Below are 24,072 nucleotides of genomic sequence, written 5' to 3' on the forward strand. Positions count from 1 at the left end.
CGTACAGGGACACTGGTGTTCCAGAAGTTTAAGGATCATTGCAGGCTTGAGACCTGGTGGTTGTTGGGTAGTACTTGATCGTTAAAATACATTTTTTCTCATCAGAGGGTGACAGTTTGGGTCAGATGAGTGAAAACTTGTGATAGGTTGGAGTATTTCACCAGGACAGTGACCCTGAACACACATCAAAACTGATTTTGGAATGAAAAAAGTAGGCCAACGTTAAACCTTCTTAAATGACCCTAACCTTAACCTTTTAGAAAATATACCTTATGCTGGCCAGTGCCAGGAAACCAGTTGATTTGAATGAGCTCTCCCGAGTTCCGATATGAAGAATGGTGAAATATTCAGCTAGAATAATATCAGTGCTTTGTTGATGGTTAGGGACATTTATGAAAACATTAGTAGGGGTGTATGTATAGTTGTGTTTGTATGTATAATTTTGACCTTTCTGTAGAGAAGATTCACAAACATTCTTGTTTTTAATAATCCTTGAAGTTATATGCCCTATGATCATTTCACCCTGGAAAAAAAATGGTTCAAGCGCATCATTAAAAGCACAAATCAATAAGATGTTCCTGCTGATGATGAGTGTTTGCAAACCTCTGACCTGAACACTACACAGACATACTGAAGTTGAGTCTGTTTACATAAACTGATGGGTAGGTAAAGACATAGTTGTAGGGATAGGAGCAGTGCTAGAAATCATTGTTTGAACTTTTAAATAGAATGATCTGCATGCACAGAAAACTCTATGAAGTCATTTTTTTGGCAACAAGTTCCATGAAATCAGACTTTGTAGATTATTGCATAACCTTGCTTTCAAACGGACAATGAACGCAAATGATTACATTCCTGTCTCTCAGCTCCTCACCTTGCAGAAGGAACAAAAATCCTCACTGATAAGCAGACAATAAAAACACGTCTAGCACAGAGAAAAAACTATTCTGTGGTGACAGCTTGACCCGTCAGGTCGAGTGGTACTGGAACAGATGAACGCCATTGAAATGTGTTGCAGTAGGTATGACAGCCTTAAAGGGCCAGACAAACAAATAACTTCCTTTAACTACAACAGGAAAAACACTGAGATTTCATAAACATTATTCCATTCAGTTACACACACACATGCACATAAAGTAAACAGTCAATACAATATAGGTATGTTGCCTCACACTGTGAAGACTGCACACATACTCGACAGATATACAGTTACAAACAAGACAAAAAAACAAAGCACCTGAAGGAGTGTTGCACAGACACATAGATAAGGACAAACACAGGCAGCTCTGGAATCAGGCAAATTGTCACTTTGCTTTATCAGTGCCTGTATGACCCTATCTGCATCAGCCCTATCTGGCCTATCTGGCCTACCCTATCTGGCTTGAATTCAATCGAGCCACAAGTTTCTATTAATAAAAGACATGCACAAAAAAATCTTACTCATTAGTAAAGTTCTCTAGTAGACATATAAAACATTTCCAGTTTTTCTAAATAGAATACCATCAAAAAGTGATCAATATATATTTGCAATCCTAATATTTTTCAGAACAATATTTCCTCAAGCCTTATGGTCACTGAACTTAAAACCAGCTGGTCAATAGTAATAATCAATGCCTGTGGCCTCACCAACCTTTAAAACCTCCACGGGAACCTCCATGCTTTGGTACTGCTGCGGGGTGCTAATGGCTGGCGTAGGTGCAGGTGGACCAGTCATGCATTGCTGCATGTACTGCATCGCCACGTTCTGCTGCTGCTGCCGCTCACGCTGCTCCTCCTGCTGCAGCTGGTCTCGCATCAGCTAAATGCAACCAAACAAAAACAATTTAGAACGCTTCAGGAAACCAAGAGTAGGGCAAGATATTGAATAATTATGGAAAAGTTAAATAGTTACATCAAAATAGAACAGCAGAAAACAGCACATAATTTAGAAGCAGAAGGAAAATTATGCATGGTTATAAAATATGTTTACAATAGAAGAATCAAACAAAATGTGTTGCATTTAAATTCATGTCCTTTTATTTTGAAACCTCAAATCAAAATCAGATACAATCAAGTCCCTTAGAAAACATCTAATTAACAAACAGAGTAAATCTGGTGTAATTGATTCATTCCCGTATTATTACAGAAATGAATCAATTACACAGTTTTTTATGAAGGTTCAAGTGAGATAATTAGTTGCACAACTATGAGGTGTGCATGCTACAAATCTGATAAAGTGGCAAGAAGAAAGACATCTCTAAAAGAAAGCCATTGGAATTTTTTTTTTAGATTAGCCACGCGCCATGTAGAATAAACAATAAAAGCATGTGGAGGAAGGTGCTCTGGTCAGATCAGATGAAACATTTACTGTGCAAACGCACTGTGCGACCGAAAACTAACACTGGGTATCACCCTCGATGCAACATCACCACTGTAAAACGCAGCGGTGGCAGTGTCATGCTGCGGGGAGGCTTTTTGTTGGCAAGTACATGGAAGTAGATTAGAATTGATTGGAGGATTCATGAAGCTAAATACAGGGCAATTATGGAGAAACAACCTCTTAGGAGCTTCAGATGACAGTCCAATGGATGGTTAGTTTTTACAAAGAAGAATGGGCAAATATTCATGTTTCTATATGTGAAAAGCTTGTAGATCAGATGAAATCAGGGGGCTGAATACAAGCGCATACCACACTTTTTAAAAATTTTGAAGTAAAGAAAACACTAAAAGTCACTTTACAGTTATACTCTACTTTTTGTCAGTCTATTACATAACCCCCCCTCAAATAAACTAAAGTTTGCAATTGTCCCATGGCAAAATATAAAAAAACTCAAAGCGATATGAATACTTTTGCAAAGCACCCTAGCTACCGTCCAAGTAGAAATTATGAAATTGCTGAGAGTAATTTCTTAACCAAATTTAGGATGATAATAGCAAGCAATAAAATATAATCACAATTGCTAATGAATGTACGGATTTCTGAAAGCTTGAATGAAGCTGCGTTGTACCTGCATTCGCAGCCCGATGCGTGAGGCCATCGCTGGGGGCCGAGGGGGCAGGGGAGGGCGAGCCGACGTTAATGCACCACAGTCCAGCCCGAGAGGTAGAGAGATCTGTGCAGAAGATAAGGAGAGGGATGGTGTAAGGCTAGACAAGGGGAGGAGAAAATCAAAGATGGAAACAGAAAGGGACAGTAGAATTTCTGTGAATATTGCAGATAGCAGTCTTCATCAGATCAGTGGTTCATCATGAAGAAAACCAATAATTATGATGGCCTGGCAACAGTTCTTTTATATCTCTATTAAACTTAAATGAATGCCGGACTATTTATGAGAACCACTGTTTTGAGGAGGCAGATGATTAAGTGTTTGGACTTTTACATCTTATCTCAAGACAAAGCACAAAATGCTAATTTTGCTCATGCTACTTGTAAGGCTATACATGGGTATAACTAAAAAAAACTGAATATTGTGAAAAAGCTCAATATTTTTTGTCACTCATCTCAGAAAGTGAGACTCATGTAGATTCATTCCACATAGAGTGAAATATTTCACGTCTTTATGTTTTGTATTTTGATAATTATGGCTTACAGATAATGAAAATCTAAAATTCAGTGTCTTTGAAAATTAGAATATTCCACAAAATCCTTTGAAAAAGAAAGTTTTAAATAGAAATGACAGGCTTCAGAAAAGTATTTCCATTTGACATGGCACCCCAAATCTTTACTGACTGTGGAAAATTCACTCTGACCTTTAAGCAACATGGATTCTGGGCCTCTCCACTCTTCCTCTACTCTGAGATCTTGATTTCCAAATTAAATTCCAAATTTACTCTCACCTGAAAAGAGGACATTGGGTACCTAAGTAACAGGCCAGTCTCTTGTTCAGGAGTAGCAGGACAAAAGGAATGTATCATATAAAGCCCATGTGTAGGATTTGTCTGTCTGTAATGGCTCTTGATGTGCTGACTCCAATCTCAGTCCACTCGTTGTGATCCTCCTCAGAGTCTTGAATGGATTTTGCTTGACAGTCTTCTCAAGGCCCCCTCCTTGAACCGACACCTTAACGTGGTGGAGGGGTTTGAGTGCTCGAATGATCCTAGAGGCTATGTTGTCTGGGGCTTAAATGCCCCTGGTAGGGTCTCCCATGGCAAACAGGCTCTAGGTGACGGGTCAGACAAAGAGCGGTTTGAGAATCCCTCATGACGACTACAGAATCGAGGCACGTGACGTCGCCCGGTATGGCGGAGCCGGGGTCCCACCTTGGAGCCAGGCCTGGGGTCGGGACTCGTCGGAGAGCGCCTGGTGGCCGGGTTGCTCCTCGCGGGACCCGGCCGGGCCAAGCCTGAACGAGAGACGCAAGACCATCCCCCAGTGGGCCCACCACCTGCAGGGGGAACCGTGAGGGACCAGTGCAAAGAGGATTGGGCGGCGGACAAAGGTGGAGACCTCGGCGGACCGATCTCCGGATGCTTAGGCTGGCTCTAGGGACGTGGAATGTCACCTCGCTGGGGGGGGAAGGAGCCTGAGCTGGTGCGGGAGGTCGAGAGATATCGACTAGAAATAGTCGGGCTCGCCTCCACGCATAGCGTGGGCTCTGGAACCCATCTCCTTGAGAGGGGCTGGACTCTCTTCTACTCTGGAGTGGCCCGCAGGGAGAGGCGGCGGGCTGGTGTGGGTTTGCTTGTTGCCCCCCAGCTCAGCCGTCTCGTGTTGGGGTTTACCCCAGTGGATGAGAGGGTCGCATCCCTGCGCCTTCGGGTTGGGGAGAGGTCTCTGACTATCATTTCGGCCTACTGGCCGAGTGGTAGTGCGGAGTACCCGGCCTTCTTGGCGTCCCTGTCGGGGGTGCTGGATAGTGCCCCTCCTGGGGACTCCATTATTCTGCTGGGGGACTTCAACGCCCACGTGGGAAACAACAGTGACACCTGGAGAGGCGTGATTGGGAGGAATGGCCTCCCCGATCTGAATCCAAACGGTGTTTTGTTATTGGACTTGTGTGCTAGTCACGGATTGTCCATAATGAACACCATGTTCAAACATAAGGGTGTCCATCAGTGCACTTGGCACCAGGATACCCTAGGCAGGAGGTCAATGATCAACTTTGTTGTCGTTTCATCAGACCTTCGACTGCATGTTTTGGACACTCGGGTGAAGAGAGGGGATCAGCTGTCCACTGATCACCACCTGGTGGTGAGTTGGATCCGCTGGAGGAGGAGAAAGCCGGACAGACTTGGCAGGCCCAAGCGCATAGTGAGGGTCTGCTGGGAACGTCTGGCAGAGCCCTCGGCCAGGGATGTATTCAACTCTCACCTCTGGAAGAGCTTTGACCAGATTCCGAGGGATGTTGGAGACATAGAGCCCGAATGGACCATGTTCTCCACATCTATTGTCGATGCTGCTGCCCGTAGCTGCGGCCGTAAGGTCTGCGGTGCCTTACGCGGCGGCAATCCCCGAACCCGGTGGTGGACACCGGCAGTAAGGGACGCTGTCAAGCTGAAGAAGGAGTCCTATCGGCTGTGGTTGACTTGTGGGACTCCTGAGGCGGCTGACGGGTACCGTGGGGCCAAGCGTGCCGCGGCCCGGGCGGTGGCAGAGGCAAAAACCCGGACCTGGGAGGAGTTCGGTGAGGCCATGGAGAAGGACTACCGGTTGGCCCCGAAGCGATTCTGGCAAACCGTCTGGCGCCTCATGAGGGGGAAGCAGTGCTTCGCCAACACCGTTTACAGTGGGGGTGGGGAGCTGCTGACCTCGACTGGGGACATTATCGACCAGTGGAAGGAGTACTTCGAGGATCTCCTCAATCCTGCCATCCCGCATTCCCTGGGGGAAACAGAGGCTGGGGACTCGGGGTTGGACTCTTTCATCACCCAGGCTGAAGTCACCGAGGTGGTTAAAAAGCTCAGCGGTGGCAAGGCTTCGGGGTTGGATGAGATCCGCCCTGAGTACCTCAAGTCTTTGGATGTTGTGGGGCTGTCATGGTTGACACGCCTCTTCAACATTGCGTGGCGGACGGGGACAGTGCCTTTGGATTGGCAGACTGAGGTGGTGCTCCCCCCTCATAAGAAGGGTGACTGCGGGGTGTGTTCCAACTACAGGGGGCTCACACTCCTCAGCCTCCCTGGTAAGGCCTACGCCAGGGTATTGGAGAGGAGAGTCCGGCCGATGGCCGAACCCCGGCTTCAGGAGGAGCAGTGTGGTTTTCGTCCCGGCCGTGGGACACTGGACCACCTCTATGCCCTCTACAAGGTACTTGAGGATTCATGGGAGTTTGCCCAACCGGTCCACATGTGTTTTGTGGACCTGGAGAAAGCATTCGACTGTGTCCCTCGTGATGCCCTGTGGGGGGTGCTCCAGGAGTATGGAATCGATGGCTCTTTACTAGGGGCCATCCGGTCTCTGTACAAGCGGAGTAGGAGTTTGGTTCGCATTGCCGGCACTAAGTCGGACCTGTTCCCGGTGCATGTTGGATTCTGGCAGGGCTGCCCTTTGTCACCGGTCCTGTTCATAACTTTTATGGACAGGATTTCTAGACGCAGCCAAGGGCCGCAAGGGGTTTGGTTTGGGGAACAGAGGATTTCGTCTCTTCTTTTTGCAGATGACGTGGTCCTGCTGGCCCCATCTAGCCAAGACCTACAGCAAGCACTGGGGCGGTTCGCAGCCGAGTGTGAAGCGGCTGGGATGAGGATCAGCTCCTCCAAGTCCGAGGCCACGGTTCTCGACCGGAAAAGGGTGGCTTGTCCTCTTGAGGTTGGGGAGCGGGACGTCTGGGCGTCTCTGCTGAGTCTGCTGCCCCCGCGACCCGGTCCCGGATAAGCGGAAGACGACGAGTACGAGTACGAGTGTTCTCAAGGCTGCAGTTTTTCCTCAAGGCTGTTGTTGTTTCCTGTTGTTGTTTTTGACATGTACCAAAAAAGCTCATTTATCTCATGATATTTAAACCTCCTCACTCTTGTTAGGGTCCACAAATAAAGAATTGATGGCTTATCTGCTCCACCATCAATGAGTAAGAGGAAATTGCTAGCGTTGAAACCATTTAATTAAATATGTTGTAACAAATAAACATGTACATATACTATAGATTTTAACTAAAGAGCACACACAATATACTGTTAAAATATTGAGGGAAGGCTCTACATGTTATTTTTATGATAAATCAGATAAAAGAAGATTATACTAGCATTGAATAATAAACAATTAGCAGACTACGTAGTGTCTGGAACTCCTGGATAATCTGACTGATTAGTAACAAGTGAATATACACTGCTCAAAAAAATAAAGGGAACACTCAAATAACACATCTTAGATCTGAACGAATGAAATATTCTCATTGAATACTTTGTTCTGTACAGAGTTGAATGTGCTGACAACATAATCACACAAAAATCATCAATGGAAATCAAATTTATTAACCAATGGAGGCCTGGATTTGGAGTCACACACAAAATTAAAGTGGAAAATCACACTACAGGCTGATCCAACTTTGATGTAATGTCCTTAAAACAAGTCAAAATGAGGCTCAGTGTGCCTGTATGACCTCCCTACAACACCTGGGCATGCTCCTGATGAGACGGCGGATGGTCTCCTGAAGGATCTCCTCCCAGACCTGGACTAAAGCATCCGCCAACTCCTGGACAGTCTGTGGTGCAACGTGATGTTGGTGGATGGAGCGAGACATGATGTCCCAGATGTGCTCAATCAGATTCAGGTCTGGGGAACGGGCGGGCCAGTCCATAGCTTCAATGTATTCGTCTTGCAGGAACTGCTGACACACTCCAGCCACATGAGGTCTAGCATTGTCCTGCATTAGGAGGAACCCAGGGCCAACCGCACCAGCATATGGTCTCACAAGGAGTCTGAGGATCTTATCTCGGTACCTAATGGCAGTCAGGCTACCTCTGGCGAGCACAGGGAGGGCCATGCAGCCCTCCAAAGAAATGCCACCCCACACCATTACTGAACCACTGCCAAACCGGTCATGCTGAAGGATGTTGCAGGCAGTAGATCGCTCTCCACGGTGTCTCCAGACTCTGTCACGTCTGTCACATGTGCTCAGTGTGAACATGCTTTCATCTGGGAAGAGCACAGGGCGCCAGTGGTGAATTTGCCAATCCTGGTGTTCTCTGGCAAATGCTAAGCGTCCTGCACGTTGTTGGGCTGTGAGCACAACCCCCATTTGTGGATGTCGGGCCCTCATACCATTCTCATGGAGTCGGTTTCTAACCGTTTGTGCAGACACATGCACATTTGTGGCCAGCTGGAGGTAATTTTGCAGGGCTCTGGCAGTGCTCCTCCTGTTCCTTCTGCACAAAGGCAGAGGAAGCAGTCCTGCTGCTGGGTTGTTGCCCTCCCACGGCCTCCTCCACATCTCCTGGTCTACTGGCCTGTCTCCTGGTAGTGCCTCCAGGCTCTGGACACTACGCTGACAGACACAGCAAACCTTCTTGACACAGCTCGCATTGATGTGCCATCCTGGATGAGCTGCACTACCTGAGCCACTTGTGTGGGTTGTAGAGTCCGTCTCATGCTACCACGAGTGTGAAAGCACCACCAACATTCAAAAGTGACCAAAACATCAGCCAGAAAGCATAGGTACTGAGAAGTGGTCTGTGGTCCCCACCTGCAAAACCACTCCTTTATTGAGTGTGTCTTGCTAATCGCCAAAGATTTCCCCCTGTTGTCTATTCCATTTGCACAACAGCTGTGAAATTGATTGTCAATCAGTGTTGCTTCCTAAGTGGACAGTTTGATTTCACAGAAGTTTGACTTACTTGGAGTTATATTGTGTTGTTTAAGAGTTCCCTTTATTTTTTTGAGCAGTATATATATATAATATATTCTATATTGTAGTTAAAAATGTAAAACATGTCCTATTCTACACCTATAGGTACTTTTGGGTACTTTTTTCAGTTGTGCCGTAACAGTACAAAAAAAGAACAATAACAAATGTACCCAAAAGTATACTGAAAAGAAAAAGGAAGTAACATCTCCAAAGTAATCATCTTTACATTCACTAGATTACAGACATTAACAACAAAGAAAACTTCCTGTCATGTCGAGGAGGTCATGTGGAAGTCATGTTATCTTGTTGTCCCTGCGAGATCATGTGAGCAGAAAGACCAGGGGAACACCCATCACCTCTTAGCAGCATCTCCGCCTCTTTTCTCGCACGCACAGATTCTCCAAAACATTCAGAGGGGAGTCCCGGCGGAGACAGTTCCCCTTCTGCAATGACTTGTGTTCATCTCTGCCTGACTAAGCTCATCTGGACCCACAAGCATAATGAAACGAGAGCCTGCTTTCTGCTCTGTTCAGATGGTGATGCAGCATGTGTAGGGTAATGATAGACAGCACAGCTTCAGTCAGAATCCGATTCGTCGGATCTTTCATCAAAAACGCTGTCTGTATATGGTCATAAAGAGAGAATGACCCAGAGAGAAAGACAGACAGAGGGAGAAAAGCTCATTGTGCGTGAGGTACAATAAGAAGGACAGCTCCTATTGAGAAGGACTGAAGCCGCCTGTTGTCCAAAGTGTACATTTCAGCAACCGAGGGGGCACACACTGCCCGCTTTGTGCCAGTTAGATGGCCTACATGAATAACACGCACCCATGCAGAGATAGACATTGATACGCATTCCAACACAAACTTGGACCAGAACGTGGATTTCAGCAAACAGTAACATTGCACTCTGCAATGAAGTCCTTTAATCTAATACTCATGACAACTGATCTAAACATTTGGTATTCCACCCCTGAAAAAGTCAACAGTAACTGTACACATCACGGTCCCTACGCAGAGAAACAAGTTTGTATGCATGCATACACAAGAGGTGGAAGGTATATTTAGGCTTTAAGTATGTGACAAAAGGAGAACCTATGTCTGAGGAATTAACCTGTGACCTAAATTAGCATGTATAGTTTGTTCCATGTTGCAAGGAAAAATGAAGGTTATAACTGCCAGTAAAAACAAAAAAACAAAAAATTGCATTTGACGTGATAGAGCAAAGCTACTTTGTTCTGTAATTTATGTGAAACAAAAAAAAGGCCAATCAAACCTCAGCATTTTACTTTGAAATGTACACAAACACATTTCCAACATAAACATTATTAGACTAAACACCAATTTGGCAATAAGGGCTTTATTCACTATCCTCCACGCACAACACTGCTGCCTGTGATTTGATCATTTCACAGAAAAACTCAGACATAATGGCTCATTGCAGAAGTATAAACTAAAGGATCCTAGTTTTTCTCTAAAAATATAGGACTCTCTCGTTACTTCAAAATATAGCAGTCACTTTCAACACTTGGTAGTAAGTACTGTCCACTTTTGAAAGAGTTTACAGCTACAGATACACTTCTTATTGTGCCAAGTAAACACAATTCCAGCTGGTTAGCACGGGTATAGGTAGTGACAACTCAGACAGCACAACTAACAATTGCAGTGTAAGATATTGTAAGATACTAGCTTAAAAACTTCTCATGTTAATGCAAATCATGTCTGGATTTTAATAAAATATTTTATTTTATGAGTGATATGTTTTTCTTTTTTGGCAGTATTAAACAGGTAGGTATTACCCCTAAGCAATTTATAAGGACTATTGTTTTTCCCAAATTTAACTATGAGACATGAAGATTAGACTTTGCAGTTTCCTTTTTGATCAACGTTTGCCAGAAATTCCTAAAGGAAAGCAGAAAACAAGTATCAACAAGATATATTGGCAAGAAGGCATTCCTCATACAGCTGCCAAGAAATTTTATGTACCGGCTACTTGTCATAATCAAGAACCCTGTTGTCAATGCACACCTTGATCTGGCAGACCATTATAACCACCTGTATAATGGCATGTTAGTCACCCTTCTGCTGCCAAGACAGCTCTGACCAGTCAAGGATGAACTACACTAGACCCAACAAGGTGCTCTGTGGTATCTGGCACAAAGCCCTCAGCAGCAGATTCTATAAGAACTATAAGTTGACAGTTGGGGCCCTCTGAATTTCTTTTCCCAGCACATCCCACAGAAGCTTGATTGAATTGAGATCCAGAAATCTGAAGGCCATGTCCTCATATCAGACTTGTCGTTGTCCGCTGCAGACCATTACTGAACAACATTTACTTTGAGGCATGGGGAATTATCCTGCTGAAAGAGGCCACAGGCATCAATGAATATCGCTTCCATCCAGACTGGTCTGCGGCTGCAGCCCCGTACACAAAAAACTGTAATGCACTGTGTACTCTGACGCCTTTCTATCAGAACCAGCCTTTGCCCTTTGTCGTCTCGATGGATCAGATCACACAGGCCAGCCTTCATTCCCCTCGTGCATTACTGAGCGTGGTCGCCCATGACCTTGTCACCAGTTCACCATTGTTTCTTCCCTTAACCATTTCTGATAGATACTGACTAGAGCAGCACAATGTCACACTTTTCATTGAAATATCAGTTTGTACAATATTGCAATCACAAAGTATTCCATGGAGGCAATATTTGGTAAGGTGTTGAATATTCACACTCAACATCAGTAATACATTGATGCCTACCCTAGATGTAAATTTGTAGTGACTGAGATGCTGAAGCTCATGGAGAGTGATGAGAACATTGTGTAATAGTAAAGACAGACGTGCAGAAAATGTGGGTTAATCATAATTTATATCTTTATCGGCATTTTCTGTGATAGTATCACAGTTAATATTTTCCTGATATCATGCACCATTATTATTGACCACTGGAGCCAGTGGACAACACACAAGAGCTGTAATTTTGGAGATGCTTTCACCCAGGCTTATTGCTGTCACAATTTGAGCCTTGTGGACCTGAATACCAAGTCTAACCCCCTTTAGCGTCACGTTAAGTGCTGCTGAAGCTGAGAGCTATCCAGCCAAAGGTTCATGTTATTACTGCCAAATTTTCAAAAACACTGCAAGGATGTAAACCAAAGACCTTTTTATTTTGATTCTTACCCTTGCATGGGACATTTTACAATTAGCTCTTCAATTTCCAGAGGGTAGCATTCAGCGATCATTCCCAGCTGAATAATTTAAATTCACCATAACATAGTGTAACAGAGATAAAGCATAAATATGAGGGAATTCCCAGTCAATAAATAAGAAAATTATAGTGGAGCTTTACTCCAAGACATGGTGAAGTCATCTGAGGTTGTTTGTAGAAAAAATAAAATAAAATCATAATAGTTTTTTTTTTTTCATGAAGATAGATGAGCTTAAGGAGGTTAATAATTGCTGGAATGGGACCTAGAAGTTTTTTTTTAATATTACACCTAATGTCAGCTCGCACACATTTCAGTATAATTTTAACAATTTAATTACTTTAATGACCTTTAATATAATTTCAGACCCAAGCCAGAGGATTTTATTTTATTTATTATTAAATTAAATACTTTACCAGACTCAAACCTTTAGACTTGAATATAAGTCATGTCTAATTATCTGTAATTAAACACAATGCTGAAACTGGCTTCTGATTTACTTAAACGCAGATTATTTAAAGCAGTTTGTGAACTTTGGTACCTTTGTCAAAAATTTCTATTTTAGTGATTTGCTTGGCAGCTTAGACACAGTTTTGGAACCCCTGGTGTAGCTCAACCTCATTTTAAAGTAGTCTAGAGAGCAAACAGGTAGTAAAATGGCTTGATTTTTTCACACAGTAATCATTTTGTCAATAAGTGAAAAAACCTCAATGTGATGTGGCAGATAAAAGATGAAGTGTGCCAATTTAATTCAGATTAATGTAAAACCGCTGCAATTCTAAGAATCATTAGACTTTTCTCCCATAAGAAAGTGAAAGAAGGAAAATGTAATTTTTTTCCACACTTCTCCAGACCTGAAAAAAATGAATAGCAAATTCCAGACTTGCAGTAAGAGTTTCTAAATAGCTTATCTTATTCATGGTTTTAATTTATTTTCTGAGTAAAATTGCTTCTGGAGGTAGAGTCTCCAATGTTTACATTTAAAGCACCCTCCACCCCACCCCCAAACACATCTGCTGCATATAACCTCCAGTTCCCACTATGACTCAGCCATGATGCATACTGTATTACATTTAACATATTGCACATACATAGAATGGATGCAACTTCCTAATATAATATTCAAGACTCACTGCTACCAGACAGCATGATCCCATCCATGGGCCCTCTTGCTGCCTGACAACCGTGGGGACATTTGTGACGCAGTCGCAGCACACAGCAGCTATTGTGTGTCCAGTGCTGTAATGTCATGGCCCCCTTTACTTCAAACACTGACAGCCAGTAGGAAGATGCAGAGCGGAGGAAGCCCAGGTCAGAGGCCAGCTATGGATTGTGATGCTGGTTATTCACAGACAAACTCACTAAGCAACAAGTACGAATAGCGGTGTTTTAAGCATGTTGCATGATGACAGCCTGTCTATTCCAACAAAACATACATAATCGCAGATAAACTCAAAAGTGCACACACACACATACAGAGAGGAAGTAAGAGGCCATGGCACCTGTGCTCAGAGACATGGTGTTAATTTGTGGAGAGGGTATTTTTAGATGTGAATGTGCAACGCCAAGGGAAGCCTCTTTGACAGGCAGCACTTAAAAGTGGGATACACACACACACACACACACACATTATCCCCCTCACACAATTGTACACATGCACTCTGAGTTCGTAAAGTGTGCAGCCAAAAATGCAGAAAAAACCTTCAAGAGCATTTAATGGCAATGTAAGTATAATATTAAAAAAAATACTTTTAATTGAAGTTTAATCAGAAGAAAATCATCTAAGGTCACACATAGCTGAAGAATAAACCTCAGCAGTCCAGCCACTGCAAAACAAAAATTGTTCGGGGGAAGTCTGGAACAGCGTTAGACTTCCTGTTTCTCATCCACGTTACCACCGACCTTGATTTCCCCCCAGTATCTGCACATAAAAGTTAAGAACAAGGTTTTTCTTACCCTTGGCAGATTTAGGTTTAAAGGAATCTAATTATTTTACCAACGTGTTTCTTCTGATTGGAAGTAATATTAAGGTTATGAAGCTCTCCATCCAGAGTCCTGACTTAAATCTGATAGAGAATATGTGGGTGCTAAAGATTTGGGGGATGGCAAGGAGGCCAGTAGCTGGTCAGCATTTATAAAAATGGTTTGATTGCTGTTGTGTTAATAATGATTTTTCCATTGATTACTTCATGATTTCCTGTCTTGGTTGAATAAAATAATTTGAAATCTAAATCCGACCGAGGTCCGAATATTTTAGGGCTTAACTGTAATGTAGACTTTTTGACAAACAAAAACAATAACAAAAAACGCTGGCACATTTACTGAGAAACAGACCACAAGGTGAGAAGTGTCACCAGAAAATCTTCACCATCAGTAGGACTCCCTTTTCAGATTTAACTGAGCATACTTTAGTTACAGTTTCACTCTTGGGGTTTCTGATAACAGAAACAGAAATATAAATGATCACAATAGTTATTCAAGTGTATCAAAACAAAGCCCTAGAACATATACATTCATAAGACGCTTATTTGATAAAGAAAAATCCTCTTTTAGCCTTAAATCGAGCTTTGATTATCATCTTTTATACAGTTTTGACCTGAAAATATCAGAAGGTTTTTCTCAGCGTAACAATAACTGACAGAACATACTTCTTCTGCATTAAGCTGCCTGTCTGCCTGCTCTAAAGACTAAAATAACTCTCTGCTCTCTGTTCTCCTTTTCAGGAACACCCTGTTCCCCTGAGCCTTGGTGCATCTTTTATTTGTTTACATGCATGTGTGTATCTGCATGCATCTGTGAGTGCCTTTGTGTGAGTTGGTGGGCGTGATGGCATGCACGTAAGGGTTTGCATGCGTAATTTCTCTGTAGAGCTGTTTGGATATAGCACACGTTAAATCAACTATCAATGTTCAATAAATACAACTAAAACACACACAGTAAGTAGAGACGCCTCTGGAGGTTTGACTTTGTGGTCCCAAGATCACCTTAACACAAAAAGACTCCAAACTCATTTGTGGGGCTGGTAGACAGACACGTTCAAATCAATTTCACATGCCGACAAGTCACCTGCTGCAGGTGAACACCTATGATGGCATATTCAAACATGTACAGTACACATGCACATGTGCAATTACCTGTTTTAGAGGAAAAGACAGCTCACATAGAGGTGTACACTCTGCTTATGCTGCACGCTACATGTGTGGGTGCTGCAGAAGCGATGGTCAAGGGAGGTCACAGGGCAAGCAAAGATTGAGACAGGTGGTAAAGGTGCAAATGGAGAGAGAAAAAAAAGACAAGAACAAAAGGTGAAGATGGAAGACAAATGACTGGTGATTAACTGCAAAACAGCAAAAAATGGTAAATCAGCAGTTAGTTTGGGTCTAATAAAAAAACAAGCAGAGAAGACATTGAAGTTTTAAAGGGGGACGCTGCAGGTGTGAGCTGAACACTTTGAATAGCTAGCTACTGAAGAATTTCCACAGCGGAAGCAAAGGAAGCAATAGACCGTGGTTGAGGCATGAACATGTAGTCAGTTGAATGGGCTGGTATGAAATTCTTACTTTGTGTAAATCAATACAAACATTTAAAACTAAATGTATAACATACTCTTATTGCTTTCATTTTAAAAATGATTTATTCCTACTTCTATTAAAATAGTAGTATATATTCAATATTAAAGTTATAATGATGGTATTTATGACTTTTATCATAATTTGTGTTATCATAGACTGACTTAAAATAACAATGAACACCTGCAAAATGTGGCGGTTTTCAAGAGCTTCTACTGCAAAATATTATATCTTCTTTTCTTCTGCTCTTTATGGAGTCTGAAAAGCTGGTTTTACCTGGACAGTTATTCAGGGCCAGCTGCCAATCACCTGCCACTGGTAGCTTTCCAGCTGTAGTTTTAAAACAGCATTAGCTTCACGAGTGTGACGGGTTCATTTCCAAATAGCCGAATTTGCCTTTCTTTTAAATGAGGGAAATGTTTAAATCTTTCAGCCAGCTGATTAGCAGTTCACAGTAATAGATTTGTTGGAGGTGGCGCTGCACTACTCCGTGCTCCATACCACCAGAGCAAATTGGGGTTCCTCAGACACTTTGTCTGGCCTCTCATTAAAGCAACATTATAGGAATGGTAAAATCTTTGTGATTTTGAAATGTTTTAAAACCTTGGTGTGCCCTGATTCTGGTAAACAAACCATGCTTATCAAGCTCTTATGCTTTAAATGTTGTTGCTCCTCCTGCTGCGTGTTTTCATACATGTCTTTACAACTGACCCAAGGCAGGATTTATCTAAAAGGTTGCATTTAAACAACCACATCTTATTCAACCGGTATTAACACTTGCACGTTTCCAGAGACTTGACATTTCCAGCTTGGATCAAGCGCCTAAACATTTTAAAAACCCAAAAGGTACTTCCACATGACAGTAAACCTCAAAACAATCATTGCACCATCTTTTCGGTATGCTTGAGGTCAAAGGCTGGAAAATAGAAGCTCCAGAAAGACTGTCAGACAGCTGTTGATTGAAAATTTGTTGTAAGAATTTATTGAGTAATCTGTTAGGAGAAAGTGTCAAGTGCATTGCAACTGGGTCTAATTGCTGTCATTCACCCCAGTAGCCAGCTTCAGGAAGGTCATCTTGATGTATCGCTGCATCTAATCACAGTGTATAAATCACTCTGCCTGTCAGCTTCTAAACAGTCTGTTAATGGGCATTTCAAAGAGAGGGCCTCTGCTTTCCTACTGAAAATAAAGCACAGTATCCTTTTAAATAGAGATGCTACTAATCTGATCTTATATCAGACAGGATACTGACGTCACTCTTGGATTGAATGTTGGGCTCAGGCTGTCCACTGATCCAGATGTATTGTTGCAGGTCATAATATGGTTGATTTTACTCTGTAGGTTTAAGCATGCAGTGAAAAAGTTGTTGCAAATTTGTTAATAAAAATTACATTGTTGTCTCATAAACTGTATTTCAACAGATGTTTCAAACATATAAATTAAGGCTTGGACTTTAACGCAATAATTCTGAGTAATCCTTTACAATAAAATAACATCTGATTGCACCTCTGTAAGTTCCCTAATTATTATATTGTTATAAATATTACTGAAAAAAAATTGATTATTCAAGATTAGTTCATTTAACAGCTTCTAATTACTCAGATCAATTTTTAAAATTGTGTCCCACCACTATCAATAGATGTATTTTCTATTTTTTAGATTTTGCAGACTGTAGCACAGCATCACCTTCCTGTAACATATCATTAGGTTAAATACAACTAAGATGTTTGTTATGTGTTTTGCACAAACATATAAACCAGTGAGTGTCATGTTGGACCGTCACAGTAAAGATAGCTGAGTGGAGAACTGTGGAGCTCCACAGAGAAGCAACAAGGAGCTTCAACAGCAACAGAAAAGCTAACTGGGAATGTTATTACCTCCGCCATGGAGGTTATGTTCTTGTCAGTGTCTGTCTGTCTGTTTGCAAATACCTCAAAAAGTTAGAAACAAATCTGGATGAAATCTTCAGACAAGGTGGACAAGGAACAGATGATTATATTTGGAGGACAATACTGATCACCTTCTAGATCCAGGATTTTATTTTTCGAAGGATTTTTTATCATTGTCAGACCATGTTGCGATAACTTGGAACACCCACATGGTTCCTCACCCTATTAGCAGCTGACATGCAGTGGCCAGAAGTCCTCCAAATTAACGCTCATCAGTATAGAAAATAGTTGAGCCTATTGCCTTGGCGGAGGTCTGCTCTCTATGAGTACTTTTCTAGTTTTTTATTCTTTCAAACTCTATCTCTATCTGCCATAAAATATGAGAATTGGAGATGTAGGGTATCTGTTGAAGACATGCACACAAAGTAATTAGCAGTAAACTGGGCTTACTAAACGCTTACTAAATAAAGTGTGAAAAATGTAAACACCACACGTTTGACTTTGTTTCACTAAAATGGTGAGTTTATGTTTTACTGAGCAGTTTCTTAATATTTATCTCTATCTCTCAATTACAAACGTGGCATAATATTGTCTCTGGTCATGAATAAATAATGACTATTCATGGGACAAGACTTATTAAACTACACTTTTTTCATTGGATGTAGCAGCTTTTTAGACCATTTTACCAACAATTTACATCCCCAAAACAGACAGAGTTGGCAGCAGAAACTAAACTACTGTATTCTAACACTCTGAAGTGTGTTGAGCAACATACTTCCATGAAAGGATCATTCTGGGGCCTTTCATGTAATTATTTATTTTCTTAATATAAATACAACTGAACATATGGGGAAACAAATCCAGCGTTCTAGCTGACAGTGAATGGATGCAGAGCAGTAAAAACGGAAAATACTGGGAATAATAGATGATTACATTCAGATAATGGTATCTGGACAGAATCTATAAAATCTGGATCGGAGGTTATGTGCTTTATTCTGTTCAGGGTCATGGGGAGGATGGAGCCAGTCTCAGCCATCACAAGATGGTAAGAGATGGGTGTTAACTTGACAGATCGCTAGTCCATCACAGCGTCCTACAATCTAGCATTAACTGACTAAAGCACTGCTCAGTTAAAGACTGGGAAGACAATACAACATCATCATCAATAAATACCACAATGCATCACTTCCCCTTTCCTTTCATGAGTTTTCACAACTCCTTGTTTTGTTAGTGGTGAAGCAACTTCCTCTGCAGGCAGTCCGGGGAAAAAACAAAAAGCTTTTTGTCATACAAATTTCTAGAACTGGAGATTACTCAAAATCAAGATCCTTGCTCACTTTGTTTACTGCTGACACACCACTGCACACACGGTTCTTGAAATGATTCATTCTAACCAAACTGGTTAGACAACAACTATACCACTGTGCGGGATATGAGGGAGTAAAGAGCATGTTGCCGCTGAACTTGAACAAACATATTGAGATATGGAGCAGCTCCTGGAGCGATGTATGCCACATATAAACAGCTGCAAAGGTCCTAATAATGATCCAGTGGATCTGAATTCTGTTTGTTTTTGAGCAGTCATAGGTATTTTCACAGTACTGTTGATAACAATTCAATAAAAACTGTTACTGTCGCTTTTTACATGGAGCTAATGCATTTTTTGAGTGAGAAAACAGCAGTTTGTTATTGAAATGTCTTTGTCATTAAATGTGTTCACGTTTTCAGATTTATTTTTCACTGAAGAGCAAACCGGTATGACTGGATAGCAAACAGTGTCCAGTCAAACAACATATATCACAGGAAGTATGATTTTTAAGATTCTTACCAGCGATTCGCCTATTATCCCAAACACAACATAGTGAATCCAGGTGAAATCCACTCCTCCACGCGTTACTGCTTGAAACTGATAACTGATTGCCTTCTCAGCCAAGCTTGTGCGTACAAAGTGTGACGCCACTCCCCTCCCCGGTATACTGGGGGACGTACAGTAGGCTGAGTGCAGTCAGTATTAGTCACCTTCTTCCTCTCTAACTGCAGGCTCAGCTTCCAGCTCGCCCTCCTCCGTCTCCCAATCCCACTTCCCCTAAATTAGCCGGAGTCTAGGCAAACAACAAGGACAGCCCTGTTATTGAGTCAACTCATTTGTCTATTTTTTCTTGTCTTGCTCACTAAAGTGTAACTCCTCCTTCAGTCCGGCCTCCTCTCTATCTCTCTCTCTCTCAACGCAGTATTTACATACAGCAACACCTACACATGTGCATGCAGAAGCACACAGAAGCCCGAAGGCAATTCCTTATTTTGCTAGTAGGTCACAGTGGATGTGTTTTATAGCTCAATGCATCAGCATATTTACTTCTTTATTTGCCTACCCACATAATGTCATTCTGCCAAGCACGCAAAAATTCACACACGAATCTCCATGCAGCGATAGCAACTGAGAACTAAACAATATAAACTTTCATTGCACTCTGTGTCAGTTCCATGTTAGTTAACCCAGAATGTGCTGGCTTATATTAATAAAGACAGGATAAGATCCTCACAAGAACACTTTTTAATTAAAAAAGCTTTAAAAAAAAACCAATACTTTAAATATAACTTAAAAATATGTGGAAAGACTATCAAAGCATTTCTTCAACAGTAACTTAAGAGGCATGTTATTGTTTTAGGGATAATACAAGAAGAAGTGAAATGGAAATATATCAAATTAAAAATACAGCTGTGTTTAACGCAGGGGTCAGCAACCTGAGACACTTTAGGCCCATTACAGTTTATCCTAAGACAATGGCCAAAAGTGATGTAAAACTGAGCAGTATTATTACATAAGAAAGGGAACAAAGACAAATTCCAGAATTTTTTCTATGTTTTGATGCAAAATTGCCAGAACATTTTCACAACAGAATGATATCAGAAAACAAAGTTTTTAACTACATTTTGTTTGTCATTACTTCGCAAATATGGAACAACATATAACATAAATTCTCTTGCCAAAAATGTGATATTCAGTGCAACTTTCGTTGCAATAAAACGCAAAAGAAAAATTAATACTGTTTTTATTTAACCATTAAAGAAATTAATTTTACATAATATACATTTTTAAATGGACATGTAGGCTTTGGAGCTCTAGGCAAACCTTACTAGTAAAAGCAAGGGCAAATACAGCTTTTTGGGTCGTAAAGGTTGGTAACACCTGGTTTAGTGTTAGTTAAGGAAATCCAATTTAGTGTGGATTGTATACTATTGCATATTAAAAAATATATATATATATTCCTCATAATGTTTCATAATTTACGGATAGTTGCATTCATGTGATGTTTTAGGCTGGGGTTTACCTCCCTGTAGTTGTTTTCTCATTTCTCAAATCAGTGGCATTTTACAAGAAGCCTTGCACTCTTTCAATTCCTTGGTTTTACATCAAGACATAATGAAAATCATCTGCTTATCACATTACCCATATTTATCACCCAAAAACCAAGTCAAAATGGGGAAGCAGTGTGTGAAGACTCAAGAACAGCTTTACCAGTTAAGGACTAGAAAGATAAACTCTCAGCTTGGCACTTTTTTACAGCTACACCTGACCTGTGACCACCTCTAAACACTAAAGGCAAAAGTGGAAATGCTTAGAGGTTTCATGTATATACTAACACTCTGCCGATGAGGACAAACATCATGAACAACCTCCGAAATATAGTTTACACTGCCCATCTATCTGGACAGGATTGTGAGGCCATTTCTGAACAATCTGTGAGAAACAATATAAACAAGTGCACAACATTCAAGACACGCAGTCACTGTCAAACAGGGGCATGACCAAGCAAGTGTGCCTCACTCAACACCATCTGCTTTTCTGAAAAGCATGCAAAGTTGCTGAGTTAATGAGATCAGGTTTATGTTTATTTTAGCACTATATTAGCCTTTGCAGGGCACTGCTTCAGCAACTCCTTCTGGCGTCCTCTTACATCGCACATATATTGACATAATACAATATATACAAACGAAATATAACAATACTTATACTCACAGGTAGAACAGGAAAGTACAGAGAACAATATAGGAGTGATGCATTTATGTAGTTCCACTTATATAATGCAACTTCAGATTCTTTTTGAAGTTGTAAGTAGTATTCTGTTGTTTTATGTTCAATGGCAAATTATTCTATACATGCAGGGTTTAAAATACAACTGTACTTTGGCTTTGACTCTTTCTATGCAGCTTTGTTTTGCATCACCTGTAACGTTTTTACATTTTTTGGTGAAGTGTTCAACCAAACAGCTGAACTGTAATCCAAATGCGACAGAACTATCCACTGAATAACATATGGGAGGATATAATTTCTGATATATTTAGATACACTGTTTGTTTTGATCATCCCAAGTCAGTTTATTGTCAATACAGACCCCTAAGAGCTTCACCTTCTCCGAGATTAAGGTGACATTTGTCTTTTAAAGAATGGTTAGTAGCATTCACAATATTTTTTTTAAACTTAAAACTAGTTTATTACTTTAAACTCAGTTCACAACTCACAAACTTGCATGTTTGAGGTCAGATTTTACTTCACCAATTGATTTCCCCACTAGGTTTAACGCTGTATCATCTGCAAACTTTGAGATGCCAGCCTTGCCTAACACTGATAGTAAATCATTTGTAAATACTGTGTACAAAAGTGGACCAAGGCATCTGCCTTGAGGTATGCCATGTTTGACAGTTTTAGTCTCTGAGTAAACTAGTTGATTCCTATCACATGAATAGCCATAACATTAAAGTTTTTTCAACAGAATTTTATGGTCAATTAGATCAAAGGCAGCCAAAAAAATCTAATACAGCTCTTATAATGTTATTTCGATCCATTTTCCATAACCATTCATCTGTCATTCGGGTCAACGCAGTTGCCGTAGAATGTTTTTTCTCTGTATGCAGGCTGGTAGTGCGTTATCAAATTATTATCTCTAAAAAGGGAATTTATCGGTTCACAAAAAATTTACTAAATACTGGAAATAAAGTGATAAGTTGGCTATTTGTTTCAGAAATGACATTTGTTTTTTTAATAAAGGTATAACTTTAGAAATTTCCCAAGCAGACAAATACATTGTTACTAAAGCACTGATTAATAACATAAGTGCTTACAGAGCAGTAATGGATGCTCTAGGTTTTAACAGTTGTCCATCTAGTTCATCCACCCCTAGAGGTGTCTCCTTAAATGTCATTAATAATTGTTAAACTTGTTTTGCATATTGTACTAAATTTAAAATAGCAATTTTATTTATTGAATTGTAGGATAAATTTAGAGTTTTTATTTGTAATGAGTTTCTTAAAGCCTCAGTTTTACTCAAAAAATAATTGTTAATAATAATAATAATAATTTGCAATGTCTAATGGTTTTGTCAAAACGTTATCTTTTGTCTTCAAGAAGGAAGAAGTAGATGTGTTACCTTTCAGAAGGGAAATCAAGTTCTTTCAATGGTCTTTCATTGAATCTTTCTAATTTCTCGTGATATGCCTTTTTCCATGGCATTTCTAAGTGGGCGTTATACACCCCATACTGACTGAAGTCCCTTTCTTGTTGCTTGATCCCTTTCCTTCATTTGTTTTCTTAAATCTTCATCCAACCATGTAGAGTAAAAATTACACAAAAAACAATTTCTTAATAGGTGCATATTTGTCCACAATGTTAGTTATTTTATATTTAGATAAACTTGTGAAAAGCTTCTTTAGGATCTTCCTCTTCCATAACTTTAGACCAATCAACCATCATTTGGAGATATGATGAATAGTAATTAAGCAAATGTACACTATTCTTTACAGGAGAAAAAGACAAACTAAAACAACTGATTATTTTGATATAAAATGAACTAATTGTAAATGCAAACATAAAAATAGAAGTATATTTTATAACAATAGTACAATCGACGTGTCAGAAATAAATATCGTCAGATTATCCGCCTGCATTTGTCGCAGGTTGCCAATGCTCATGTGTAGAGAGTAGCATGTGAATGTAGCACAGAGGTTAAGTTGCTTTGATGATATTTTCCATCACGGCCTCTATTCCAGAATTCCAAGTCCCTTCATTTATCCTCTCCCCACTCTGTCTTGTTAAATGAAGAAACATAAACCACTGACGCTGTTCTTGTCACAACAGAGAACAGAGGCCAAGGTGGCTCAGCAGCACCAAACTGACGAGAACTCTGTGTTTGCACACAAAGAATTCACCAGTGGGCTCACTCCAGCTCTCTTGGAGCATATAGTGCATGTACTGGGTTATTTTTGTCTGGGATGGACCCTCGGAGGCTGCCAGTGCATTGGTTAAGTAAGATGTGTTCCTGATCAGTCTGAACAGTCATAAACCAGTGTTCAAGACTTGTGGACTTTAAAAATGGCCCGTCGAAGACGCTGGATAAATTGAAACAGACGGCCTAACGAGCACCTATTTTCTACGACAGGTTTTCCCCCTTTAACTCTGTTGTTTACTATGGTAACCAGGAGCCTGCAAACAGACACTATAAAGTTTAAAGGTCATTACTGTGGTTCTGCTAAGAATGACAAGCTGTTTGGATATGGCAGAGGTGCAGCAATCTGAGCAAGACACTTTCTCTATAGCTTATTATATATTAAAAATAAAACAGATTTCTTTTTTTTTTTTTTTTGCTTTCAAGAG

At 40.9% G+C, this 24,072-nt stretch overlaps 1 protein-coding gene across 7 annotated transcripts in view; it reads right to left on the reverse strand.

Moving 5' to 3' along the window:
- Positions 1 to 24,072, reverse strand: part of tfeb (transcription factor EB) — a 46,864-nt gene that overhangs the window by 13,556 nt on the left and 9,236 nt on the right. For 2 of the 7 annotated variants that reach the window (XM_047347915.1, XM_047347918.1), the window contains exons 2-3: positions 2,988 to 3,092; positions 1,631 to 1,798 (exon numbers count right to left, since the gene is read on the reverse strand). In XM_047347915.1, coding sequence (XP_047203871.1) covers positions 1,631 to 1,798; positions 2,988 to 3,017 — 198 coding nt within the window. In that variant the 5' untranslated portion in view covers positions 3,018 to 3,092. Of the gene's footprint in view, positions 1 to 1,630; positions 1,799 to 2,987; positions 3,127 to 15,096; positions 15,169 to 19,248; positions 19,510 to 24,072 lie in introns of those variants that run through there. The other 5 variants (XM_047347917.1, XM_047347914.1, XM_047347913.1 and 2 more) reach the window with 5 other exon arrangements.

Source organism: Girardinichthys multiradiatus, chromosome 20 (assembly GCF_021462225.1).
Source record: "Girardinichthys multiradiatus isolate DD_20200921_A chromosome 20, DD_fGirMul_XY1, whole genome shotgun sequence".
NCBI classification, from domain to species: domain Eukaryota; kingdom Metazoa; phylum Chordata; class Actinopteri; order Cyprinodontiformes; family Goodeidae; genus Girardinichthys; species Girardinichthys multiradiatus.